Raw genomic sequence first — 12809 nt, forward strand, 5'->3', positions numbered from 1 at the left:
TCCCTGTTGCTTCACTCCTGGATTGGCCCTGCCTGATCACCAGGCACCAGCTTTAGTCTCAGCCAATATAAACTAGAATTAAATGGGGTGATTTTAAGTGGAATGCAGTCTTTGGCCTGAAAAACCCAAATAAAGAGATTTTACATCATTTGAGATTTTAAATGGATGGACCTGTCAAGCCTACACAGCAAAAGCTTGCAAATCCTACAAAATGCCTTAGCTAAGGTCTCGCCATCTGTTATTTTTCTGTTCCCCAAATTTGTAGGATTCAAGGAAGGCCAGGCATTAGTGCTATGAGGAACAAGGTGAGGCAAATTTGTCAGGTTCAATCCCACCTGTGTTTGAGAAGAGCAGCGCAGCATGGAAAATCCCATGTGAATAAGGCTATGACACAGTGATATTCTTAAGAGGTGTCTGCTTGAGCCTAGAGTCTGACCAGCATCCTTCATCACTGCCATGGACAGCTGGCCTTTCTGACCTGGCCATACTCCTGGCAGGTCAAAGCAGCCTGTGTCACACCCACAGTTGCCTCCGAAACATCTCAAAGGTGAGGAGACTCACCCTCCTCAACACATGTGGCTGGTAGTAGCAATTGGGTACATTCCTACCAGCCGACAGTCTTGCTGTATCTATCCTTCACCCTTCTCCCATGTGCCCACTTCAAAAACTACGTAAGGATTTGTCCTCATATTTCTGATATTTGTAGCTCCACATAGCAGCTGATTCCCTAATAGCTATTTTTAAAATATCAGAAGAATCTTATTTTAGTTGACCTTCTGGAGAAGGCAAGATCATAGGTATGACCTAAAAAACAGCACACTATCTTTCGTCAAGCCACAAGCAAATTAAAGCACTCCTTACATTTTTCACGTCTAAGTCTGGATTCATAAATGCTTGCTGAAAAGACCATGGAAGTCAGCAATCCGTGCAAAAATGAAGATCAAGGGCACTTAAGAAATCATATGGTGCTTAATACAACTGTTGTTGTAAATGAATACATGCAAATATCAGAGCAAAGCATGTAAACTTTGAAACACTGGACTTTGCTGATATGAAAATAAACATTTTTCAAATTGAACTCGTATCATAGACTTGATACTACTACTAAACCTATTTAAAATAACAGCCGAAAGAAAAAAGTTGTCTCCAGCGTAAAGGAAGTTTGTCACAGGGAGTATTTTCAAACCCCAAGGCTTGTGCTTACTATGGGATCATAACTTTGCTTAGATACGAGGATAAAATAAACACTAGTTATAAGCAGTGTAGTTAAACTCCTTGTAAAAATGTCTCTTTTAAAAACATACACCAGTAACTGACATAGGTAGTTTAAGATTAAATCACATAAAAGGGAAAATGGGAAGAAATAAATTAACCAAGGCAAACAGACAAAGTTTCATTCTACTGAAGCGCTCAGAGGTACGCTATCAGTCGCTGTATTTCAAAAGTCAGAGGAACTTCACCTCGTCTGCTTTGAATTGTTTCTGTGAAACAAAAGCTTTCTGACAGACTGGTGTATCAAGCTCTTGGCACTACAGGAAGCTTTCTGAACTTCAAGTGCTTGCTTGGAGCTAATCTTCCACAGCACCTGGAAAATTCAGAACTCCTATGAAAATGTGCTGTGTCCCATTAATTCAGTGGGAATTTTTCAAGAAATCAAGAATTAAAGATAGAATGTATTTTTTTCCCTGTCCTTTTCAAAACTCGTTTGAACAAGAAACACTTAACAGAGTAATATAAGAGATGTGGTAATAGGCCACAGTTTGGAAAGCAAGCCTTAAGGAATAACCCAGAACAATTGCTGTTTTTAAAAGCCAGATACAGTCTTACCAAACACTCCTCAGACATATGTAAAAGACCTCAAAAACTTGAGGACTGTTTAGTGGTTACTGTCTTCCAAATGCCCACATCCACACACACCTGTGCACAAAGCTTCCTCAGATCTGTCACAAAGACAACCCCGGGCTACTTGGTCTGTGTGATAACAGGTCTCAAAGAAGTTTGAAAGCCACGGAAAGTTATTACAAACCAGTCCCTCAGTCCACAGGTTACGCAGCAGCTATGGAAAAGAAAAAGGCATCTTGAATACCCGGGGTTGCAATTTCGATTGTCTGCAAAACCACAGACAAAACAGTATTTTCCTAGGGTTTAAGAGGAGTCAGTCAGCATTGCTCAACCTTGCCTTTGTGGATGAGCCATACATATTGGATTGTCATGTCACCCTGTTACCCTTCTCCATCTCTTTTATATGAAAAGGGTTAATTTTGCAGCAGCAGCTAGACTGCTGCATTGTTGCAAAAGGTCGACCAAAAGAGCATGGAGCAACTTCACCTCTATTGTCCACGGCCAGGTTTGGTACAACATACGTGGAAATATTTACCATGAATACAAAGATATTCTGTATATTTCAGCTCATTTAGGTAGCTACTGGATTTACTGGGTAGATGTTAACAGATCAAAGGGACTTGTCAAAGAAATTGAAGCTGTGCAAAAGGCCAAAATAATAACAGTAGTGTTACCTAAGCCATTCTTACTGGCAGACATGAGTCTGTTCAGACAAAGGAACTGCTTATTCTTTCCGAAACTAAAAATTAAAGGGAGAGGCTAAAAATGTCCCAGCAACCTGCTTCAAGCGGAGGTGACTGCAAGTGGGCATGACAAAGCATGCTGATGTCTGGAAGGACACTGCTAAGCACGTCGCAGGCTGCCACCACTGCCTCAGCACAGGCATCCCCGGAGGAGCAATCATCGCAGCCTTCCCTTCACCAGGCCTAACCATGCTGGGGTCTTAAATCTTCCTTCAGAAGCTATGTTCACTAAACATCTTTTCTACCCCAAGCAAGCCTGAACAAACCTTTTCTGGTCATGTAATCAGACGCTGGAGTGCTTCATCTGGTAAGTCTGCATTCACACCTTTTATAGTTGAATTATTTCACCCCTGGACAGAAGAAAATACCCTTTTTTTTTCTTTCTTTCTTTGCAAACTCTCCTGTTGTCCTCTTCATAGAACAGTACTGCACAAACCAACAGAGCTCAAGTCAAGGATTTTAGAGCCATTTATTCCTACAAAATTTGGTTGCTCAGAGCTGAAACACCTGCGTAGCCTGCAGTGGCTGTGCAGCCGTGCTCCAGCTCTACATGGCACGAGGCACTGTTAATGGGGGAAAGTACATCTCCTGGAGAAATACGGCTCACAGTAATAAGTCTTAACCTCTTTCTAAGACAAAGTATCACTTTTACTGTGCAACTAGAAAGCCAAACGTTGTCACAGATCATCAAAATGGGAAGAAAATGAGCTACAGTTACCTTACTCACAAAGGAATAGCAATCTGCTTTAACAGTGCTGTAATAGATGTTAAGGATAGCCATAACGTATCCCAGCAGAGTATCTTTGGTATTTGTGTAATTTGACATCGTACTTAGTATATAGCCTGTACTCAAGGCTGAAAAGTAAATGGGTAAAGCAGCTGTATGGCACTTCTTACTCAAGTATTTTTATGACAGATATACAGCCAGCAGAGGTATTTGCACCCAAGATGGAAAAGAGCAGGAAAGCATTAATGAAGAAGCAGAGGTGTGAAATCCTGCACAAGGGAAAGGGTCAATTTATTAATACAAATAAGCATGAACCAGGCTGAGATTCAGTTGCTTCAGGTTGTTTGAGGTGCAGGCTAATTCTCTTCTTATTAGATCATGGTCAAATACAGCATAATGGAGGCCAAATCATACAACAGCATGTTAGCCAAATATACACAAGTGGATGGAAGCACAGACCTATATACCACGTCCATGTGCTCCTCCATGCATTTCTTTGATGAAACTGGTCTGTGAACACAGGTGGAATCTTGACATCAGCTAGCATTGCCTCTCAGTGGCTAACAGCTTTTTAATTATTATTGTCTTATTTTTATATAAGTTCTGAATTTCAGAATTATTGTTTCAGAACAATTTACTGTGTTCTATTTCACACTTACCTCTAAGAACAGAATTACCTGTGAGTGTTACAAGTGTCTGTGAAACTATATTAAAAGGATGAATGAAATTTTTGAGTTAATACTGAGCAATAAAGCTTCCAACACTGTGAAGGATAGAGGAAGTATTTTTTTTTTTCCCCTCCACTGACCAGACATTTCACATAATAACCAGATCAGGTTTCACACCACCTTACCACTTGGACATCAGCAAGATCACTGTGACACCACAGACGTCATTAGCAAGTATGTAAATTCTCTGCTCTAAATACCATCTATTATTAACTGGCTGTATTCCCTGTCTAATCAAAACCAGACTGCTATCAAGTTCCCCAGAAAGAAAAAAAAAAAAAAAAGAAAAAGAATTCCCTGTGCTCTGAAACGTGATACACTATAACAAGATATTTTATTAGGTTAACACTAGCACAGGAACATAAGCCATTTAGCTCTCTTGTCTTGTCAGGAGTTTCCGTTTCAGATATCCACTTCAAAAAGCAAAAGCCTGCTCACACACATCTTCGCTCAACCCCACCAGATCCCCATGATGCAGTTTTTGTGGGAGTCTCAGCAGGGTGCCCGACAAATATTCATCTGAATGTAGGCAAAGACAAGTCAAACACAAGACACAAATCTTAATAGACACATTTCTGGGAAAAAAAAAAAAAAAAAAAAAAAAAAGGGGTAAAAGGTCTCTGGGGAAGATACTCCTTCATTTCTACTTTGGACAGGAGCATGTGCTCTTTTCATTCTCCAGCTGGCTGGCAGCCTTTAGGTGGGAAGTTTTTTTCTACTTCCTATCTCTAGCCTACCTTATCTTCTAACCCAGAAGAAGATAAAATGCAAAACCATAATTCCTATTGAAGTAGTGTGCAGCCTTTTATTAAACCACATTTTTGTCTTTAGCTGCCACAAGTGACAGGAAAAAGGGAAGAGAAAGAAGAAAAAATTCCTGATCTATGGTTTGTTCAGGGTGCAGAAAAAAAAAAAAGAGCAAAAGAGCACAAAGGCACTTACGCGCCTGGGCTACCAACTGTTCTACACCACATTAAATTAAAATAAATACTGCAACTGTACACAATCCTTGTGTTCAATATGACCGCACAGGGCTATATCAACTACATCTGCTACGTAACTCAGGCAAAGGTGATACAGATCTCTCTCTGTACCTGCACAATTGAGGCACAATCACCAGAGCATACACGCAAAGGTTTGGCCTCACTACTTGAAGCTACATTTCTGTTTTGGAGTAAGAACTCCAGAGCAACATGCCTCCACATGATAAAAGACTTGGCTGACAGCAATAACTGTGTTTCTGAAAAAAAATAAGAATTAAGTAGTTATATCAGACTGCATTAGGATTAAAAAAAGAAAAAAAAAAAAAAAAGCAGCACACACCAGCTACTGCAATTAACAATGCAGAACAATTAGAGATCACAGGAGGGGTTTGGGAGCATTCCTACTGACACCTTTGTGTTTCCTAAGTGGCAGGGGATGGAATAAAGCCATAAATCAGGAATCACTTGATCAGAACATTGTTTCATGGCTCTTTTAGAAATATTGACTCAATATCCTGCATACAAGCTATTTGAATCAATGTAAGGTGATAAAAAAAAATCATTTTCTTTCTTTAATCAGGGTTGATCATGTAGCAGTTTCTTTCATACCTGGCACTGACAACAATAATCCACAATCATCAATGAGATTTCTCTGTGAAAAAGGTAACACTATATTAGCACAGAAAGTGTAAAAAAGTTATTTCATGGGATGCCCATCTACAACTTGTTCCTGTAGGATTCCCAGCAAGAACCATACACAACAAAGCTTAATGCCTAACTGAGATGAAAATGATTATCTAATTGTGTCCACCTATCCTGTTTCATTACACTTTGATCAGTTTCCACCCTTGATGGAAGGTGAAATAACTACTGGAGGCTCCCTGCTCGCCAAGGGTCTCGCAATGCTGAATTTCCCATAATTATCTCTGCAATCTATGATGATGATCATCATCATTATGATTTTTTACTTGGGTATATCTCTTCCTCTACTTTGTGGAGCACTTCCACAGTCCATACGCTATCCTCCACCACCATGCATTTGCTGGCCTTTGGCAAATTCACATGGATTCTAAAATTCCCCACAGATGAATGGACTTATAATACAAAAGTCCAGTGTATAATGAAATTATAATATTCCTTCTTGTCCAGAAAAATGTTGAACAAACCTAAATGGTTCTTCTTGAACTACTGTAACATAAATGGTAACTGCAAAACTACTATCAAGATTGTAGGTGGTCTATCTTTAGAAATAGCCTAAACTAGAAGGAAAACAAAACAAAACAAAAACACACCACCTACCAGTAAGGAGAAAGGGTGTATTAGGAAACCTAGCAAGGGGGAGGGAAGCAGAAGGTAGACAGCCACTAGACAGTCTGATGGGACACACATTAATCTGCAGGTTTACCTTTTAAAGGGAGTTAAAATTACCCTTTAACAAAGAAAAAAAAAAAAAAGCCAAAGTTAATGCAGCTCATTTTTCTGGGAGAAGACTTCATCATTTTACCAGGGTATCTAACTGCAACATTTCATCTGCCAGTATCTACCCAGCACTCTCAAACTTAGAGATTCTTCTATGGCAAGATTCCCAGAGGGCTAAATCAATGAAGTGGCCACAAGAACGCATCTTTGTAATGGACACAGCTACATAGGATTGATTCCTGGGGGGCATCAGGAACTGCTGTTTCATAGTAAAGTAACTAGAAGGCTTCCCCCATCCATGCACAGAGGAAGAAGGCTTCAGACTGCCTCTACCTCCTCTGTCCTGCTGAGTTTCTCTGCTGCCTATCTGCAACTTGCATATTATTTCCTGCCACTATTTCAGGAAAGTTTATTAACATTTCTCACCTTGGTGTGATTATTTTTCAAGGATGTAGGCAGAAGCCTGTCAGTGCCAGGTAGAAGACTGAGTTAAAGGAAGCGAGTATTTTGGGGTAGAACTGACGGTCAGTTGTCGGGTAATTAAGAAGAGGAAAACGTGTTCTCTTCATACATACACTACAGTCCTGGTTCTCCCCTTTATTCAGGTGTCCCACCTACCTGCACTTAATTCCATTACTGTACCAGGCAGCATGCTACACTGTTTTACAAAGAAGAGGCAAGGGCTCTGTGCAGAGGGCTGTGTGGGAACAGCTGCCCATGTCCTCCTGCAGTCTCCCACTGACCCTCCTTCCACTGTCAGGAAGGAAAAACAGATGTTTTAAATATTTGTTTGCAATTTTCTGGCAAGAAAACATGAAAATGTCTCCAATTTTGGGTAACTCGGAGATGATCTAGAAAAAGCAAGATATTTATTTCCAAATAAAAATGGAGGAACAGGAACTAACAGGTTGTCCTACTCTCCTGTTATGTTCAGAGAAGGAACTTTCTGCGTGATGACAGTTTTTGAAGAGACTGCTGCTAAGCATCCTAGCTGGATCCACACCTTCCTATCAATTTTGGTTAGAATAAAGAATATCTAAAGAATATCACCATGTGTCTCAGATGTAACAGTAACACAAGTCTAAAAAGGTATGCGAGGTACATACAAACAGCAGCAATAACAAAAACACCAGAAATTTAGCTGCTGGAAAAAGGTTGATCTGTATCAGATGTTACAGCTTTTAATGAGTAATAAATAACCTACATTTACCTCTGTGCATATTCTATTTCTCTCAAGTAATATCGTTAAGGACAAAAGTTAGTGTGCTGTGATTACATGCAGGTCAGCCAAACAATTATCTTTTAACTTAACTCATAATTATTTGTCAACTGATATTACAGCATAACAAAAAGAAAAGAACGATAAAAATTGCATTCTGCCTTTTACCAGAAGTACATAATTTGCTTGTAAGCATTTTCTACTGCTTTCAGTAGCACATTTTCCCCAGGATCTACAACCTTTTTTAGCTCAAAAAAAAAAAAGATTCTACTCCTTTCAAAGCCTCAGCCTGTCATTTCTTTGCTATACTCAGTAACTGGACATTACCTTGTGCCTGCAACTGTAAGAGGACAGAACATGCCACTTAATGTTAGCAATATCTTATCATTCAGTCACTCAGTGCCCTCACACAGACAGACTTAATGGTCTCAGGACAAATCCTGCCTGTAGTGGAAAACAGAAAATGCTACCCTAACTCACCAGAAACAAGTATGTGTGAGAGGAGAAGCATGCTGACATTGAATACGAAGTGCTCTTTATTATATCTCTGCCACTTCTCTTTAATACGCAGCATTTTGTTTTCAGAGATACAACTTCTTTTCCACCAGCAGTCCCTGCAGTAGGGTTAACAGCTCCTTAGACAGGTTGAGCACCACCATAAATGTTCCAAATAACACACCACAAGTCAGAGAAATAAATGTCTTCTGAAGACAACACAATGGTGCCAGGCCATCCTCGTTGTCATTGAAGACCACTTGGAAAGTGCTATCTGACCAGGAACTTTTGGCTCACTTGGGAGGAACTCCATTTAATGACGAACTTTCCGCACACCACTGTTTTGGATGTGGATAATGACAGCACACATCTTCCGTTCAGTGATACCTCTGGGATTGCTCAAGCCCCTGAGATGAACTGCAGGCTTTGCAAAGAAGACATGCCTGTCACCAAATATGCTAGAGAAGTCCATTTTCTAAATCTATACAAATGTATTTAACTCCATGTAAAGTTTCCTGAATCACTAGCAGATAATCTCCTCAGATTTAACCTTGAAATAAATTAAATAAATAAATAAATAAATGGATACTTGTACAGCTTCAATCCGTCACAGGCACCTATCCCCCGGGGAACTGTTGTGCTGGCAGAAGGTTATGGAGCCATAAAGTCCATCTCTAAACTGAACATTTTAAGCATTCCTTCAGGAAGTACAGATTAGCATACACATAAATCTCTCTCCCCTGTGCAATGGAAAATGCTAAAAGATTCCATGAGCCTCTACAACTCTGCAAGGATTTTTTTTTTCCAAGCAGAAGATAGCACGAGCCCTGTTGGTTGCACACTGTTTCCAGAAAGTACATGGAGGGAAAGAACACCCCGTCCTCCCACCCTGAAATGCATACGCTTATTTAAGATATTAAAAAAACAAAAAAACAAAAAAAAAACACACACAAAAAAATTTCAATGATTCAACTTTTTGCTAGCTCAGCTCTGAGTGTATCAAAACCAAGTCACGGCCCTTGTTCTTCAGCTGAACAATCCCGCCTGCAGATTCACTTCAGCCAAACCGAAGTTACTTAGCCTCTGACGTTAAGTCACGGTCAAATAAGCACAATGCTTCTTCAGGGATCCACTTCTCGGTTAAGGCAGGATTGGCAAATAACTTCTAGCTTTGTTTCCAGCTATGAAATGTGTAAGTGATTCTCTAGCTTATGACAAAGCATTTCACAACATCTTCCGCTGTGTTCCGCAACACCCAGTCTTTTTATCCTCCTGCTGCCCAGGTTAGGATTGCTGAAAACTTTGTAGCCAAAGACCACCAGGCTGCCCCCCACACGACACCTACCTTCTCCTGAGCAGCAAAAACTGAGGGCTAGGAAAAGGGCTGTAATTAAGGAGACTTTTCCATTTGTCACACTGGTTAGGACTAACCTCACTCCTGAAAGCACACTAGATCCAACTCTGAAGGATTAAACGCTCGGGGACAAAAGAGAGCATCGTGTAAAATCTCTCTGGTGATAAATTTTATCATCAGGCTCCCGGCCCCATTCTTAAGCATGCAATCAGATATGGATCTTGCATACCTGAAAAGCTTCGTTAGGTTCATCGGCACAGTTCTGTGGGGAGGATCAGGACCCAAGGCTGGAAGTCAGAGGGCTGTTTTGGGGGAGTTTGGGGAGCTACACCTCCCTTGTTTCGTGAACTCTCTGATGTGACTACATCAGATGGGACGAAGGACGTTTAGAAGAAACCTGGGTTATTGCTGTTCTCCAACCAGAAAGTTATTTCTGGCAACAGATTTCATCGTGATACTTATTTTGGGGATACAGCTGCTTGGGGATCAGGGCTACAAAAGAAAAAATAATGACCACAGACCCTCACAGACTTTCTTTGCAGAAAAGGCGCCAGTGGCTGGTAAGTTGCTCTCCTGGAGCCTGCTTCAGATTAAATCTTTGTGCAGAGTTTTCCTCCGGGGAGGAAAGCCCCCGAAGAGAGGCAGAAAGCGACTCTCCGGGAAAAGCTGCGGGTTTTCCAGCGCCGTCCTTCCCCGGCGCCAAACTCCTCGCACATCGACGGCCACCACGGCGGGGTGGCAAATGGCCAGGGGCACTCGCCACCTCCCTCCCCGGCTAGCCAGGGACCCGACCCCCTTCCCCGACCTCTCCCGTCCCGAGCTGAGGCCGGGGCTCCCCGGTACTCACAGCCGCAGGGCGCCCCGGCATTCCCGCCTGCCGCCGGCCCGCCCAGCCTTCGGCTCCTCCGCCTCGCAGCGCTGCTCTGTCATGAGCACCATGGGCAAAGGCGCTGCCTCACGGCCACCACACACCGCCGGGTGCCCGGGACAGGCCGGGCAGGGCCGGGCCGTGCTGCCCCCGCCCCGGGGCGGGCGGTGGGGAGGCGGATCCGGAGCTATGGAGGCTGAACGAGCAAATGGCCACCGAGCGGCTTCGTAGGAGTGTGGAGGCGCTGAGGGGAGGTGCAGAGGGGCAGCCCCCCACATACACATCGTCTCCCCCTCCGCCGCCTGGATATTCCTTCCACCTGCCAGCTCCCCCCAGGATTTTCGTTTTCCTTTCTTTTCGGGCTGGTTTGTCAGCCCCGGTAAATCACAGAGTGTTGTGTAAAATCAGACAAAAAGTACCAGCCCCCCCCCCCCCCCCCCCCACACACACACACACGGTGCTCGTCAGGTCGAGGGGGCATTTGCTCGCAGCCCGGCAGAGTTTGGCGCAAGCCATCCTACCTGGCACGAAATGATGTGAGCACACACATATGGAGGAAAATGCTCTCCTTATCTGGTTAACACCTGACAAATAGTTCAGTTTGGGGAACTAGTGTTTTCACGAAGCACCGTAACACAGAAGAACAGAGTCTGTGGCTTTAGGGACGCAATCTAAAAAAGGCCAACCTTGGGATGAAAGTTCAAAATGAAGTCTCTAGGAAAAGGTCGATTTTCATGGCTTAATGCATTAGAATATATCAATGAAATTAATAGTAGTTTTATCACATTTTCTTCATCTACACTCATCTCAGCCACCAGACTCACGGGAGGTAAGGGGAAAACACATAGAAAACTCTTTGTGGATACCAGAGTAGGATATAGATGCTAATGTATCTTTCAGTGGCATTGATAAGATTCAGAGATGCTTGACACTTGCACAGTATCTTGAAAAGTGAAAGAACTAAGCATTAGGTAATGTTGCAATATATTCAGGAAATGGCTAAAGAGAAACAAGTGTCAAAGGTTAAAAGGATCAGGACTGCCAAAACTGGTTGGACATCCTGCAGAAAATGTGAGATTAATTTCTGGTCTTAACTAGACCGGATGGGTTTTGCTAGCTCCAGACCTATAAAATGTAAACTCCATGCACCAAGCTGGGTGGGAAGTAAGAATTTTTAAATAGCTGTACTTCTGGGAGAAACCATTAACTAATGTTTATGTATAAGAATGTAAAAACCAATGCAAGCGCAGAAAAACAAATGAGCTGTAGTTTTAGGAAACATTACCCTAACCTGTTAGGTCCTGTATCTGTGAGACTTTGCTGCCTTATCCTCCCCTGTGCAGCACCTGAGCTGGTTTGGCATTCCCTCCATCACCACTGTATGCCAGACACAACCAGTGGCTGTACAGTGGCGTCCTGATTATGGAAAGGAAAACAGAATAGGCCCCACTTCAGGTGTATGGGCTGTGAGTAGAGCTGGAGCTGAAAGGCAGTGCTGTCTTCCTGTGTCTCTTAGGATCCAGGACCCTTGGCTAGGATGCAGCAACCTGTGTGAGGTTTTGGGTTCCCTGGGAGTTATTCTCACTGACAGTGTGCACTACCATGGCATGCACAGTATGTCTAGAACCAGCAGAAAAAGTAACTGGCTTCCCTTTGTTCTGTTTTTGAAGGCCTTTCATTACTGGGATGCACTGAAAATGTATCAGTTACTATTTTAGTTTTCTTGTGTAGCGCTGCTCCCTCCAGCAGAATAATGCTGATTTCCAGTAGGTGAGAGTCTAGCATTTAGATATTTGAACAGATAAAATCATTTGCCTTTTGAACACTTTGGCTTTCAAGCTCTGACAGATCTAGCTACAGCAGAGAAATGCTACTGCTGTCTGTTTTGCTCACTCCTCTCCAGAGATTTCTGCCTCGACCACAGTGGTGAAAAAACTGGGAAGAAGCTGCTTGGCCCCTGGAGCTCAGTCTCTGCAGCTGTAGTTTCAGCCAGCTCCATTCTCAAGGTATGCAAAACATTCTGCACTGAATAGTCGAGGTATTTGCTGTAAAAAGAAAGTGACATTCAAATAAATTGATTCCTGCAGCATAGACACTAAAAGTGAACCCTTACTAGATACTTTATCCCATATCATGGTATCTTAACCCTTGTCAGAGACTTGGTTCTGGCAAGTTTTCGATAGTGATTCTTCCAAATTTTGTTATTTTCCTTTAATATCAGTGGAAGTAATAAGCCATGGCTCTAGCTTGTTGTTTTTGGAGGATTTGAAAAAGAAACTCTGTGGACAACCTTTGTCAAAATGTGCACAGTGCAGCAGCTCCAGAGCAAACGACAGATTCCAGAGTGATAAAAACTGTGAATGCCAGAATTCACAGTAGTAAAGAGAGAGAGAGTAGTAGTACAAGAGGTGTTATATTAAACTATCAAATG

General features: G+C 42.3%; 1 protein-coding gene across 2 annotated transcripts in view; it reads right to left on the reverse strand.

Annotated features, from left to right (window-relative positions):
• Nucleotides 1-10481, reverse strand: part of GRAMD2B (GRAM domain containing 2B) — a 31428-nt gene extending 20947 nt beyond the window's left edge. For both annotated transcript variants that reach the window (XM_084305023.1, XM_084305022.1), the window contains exon 1: nucleotides 10358-10481. In XM_084305023.1, the coding sequence (XP_084161149.1) occupies nucleotides 10358-10449 (92 nt within the window). In that variant the 5' untranslated portion in view covers nucleotides 10450-10481. The remainder of the gene's footprint in view (nucleotides 1-10357) is intronic.
• Nucleotides 10482-12809: the final 2328 nt, after the last annotated feature.

Source organism: Netta rufina (assembly GCF_964035555.1).
Source record: "Netta rufina genome assembly, chromosome: Z".
NCBI lineage: Eukaryota > Metazoa > Chordata > Aves > Anseriformes > Anatidae > Netta > Netta rufina.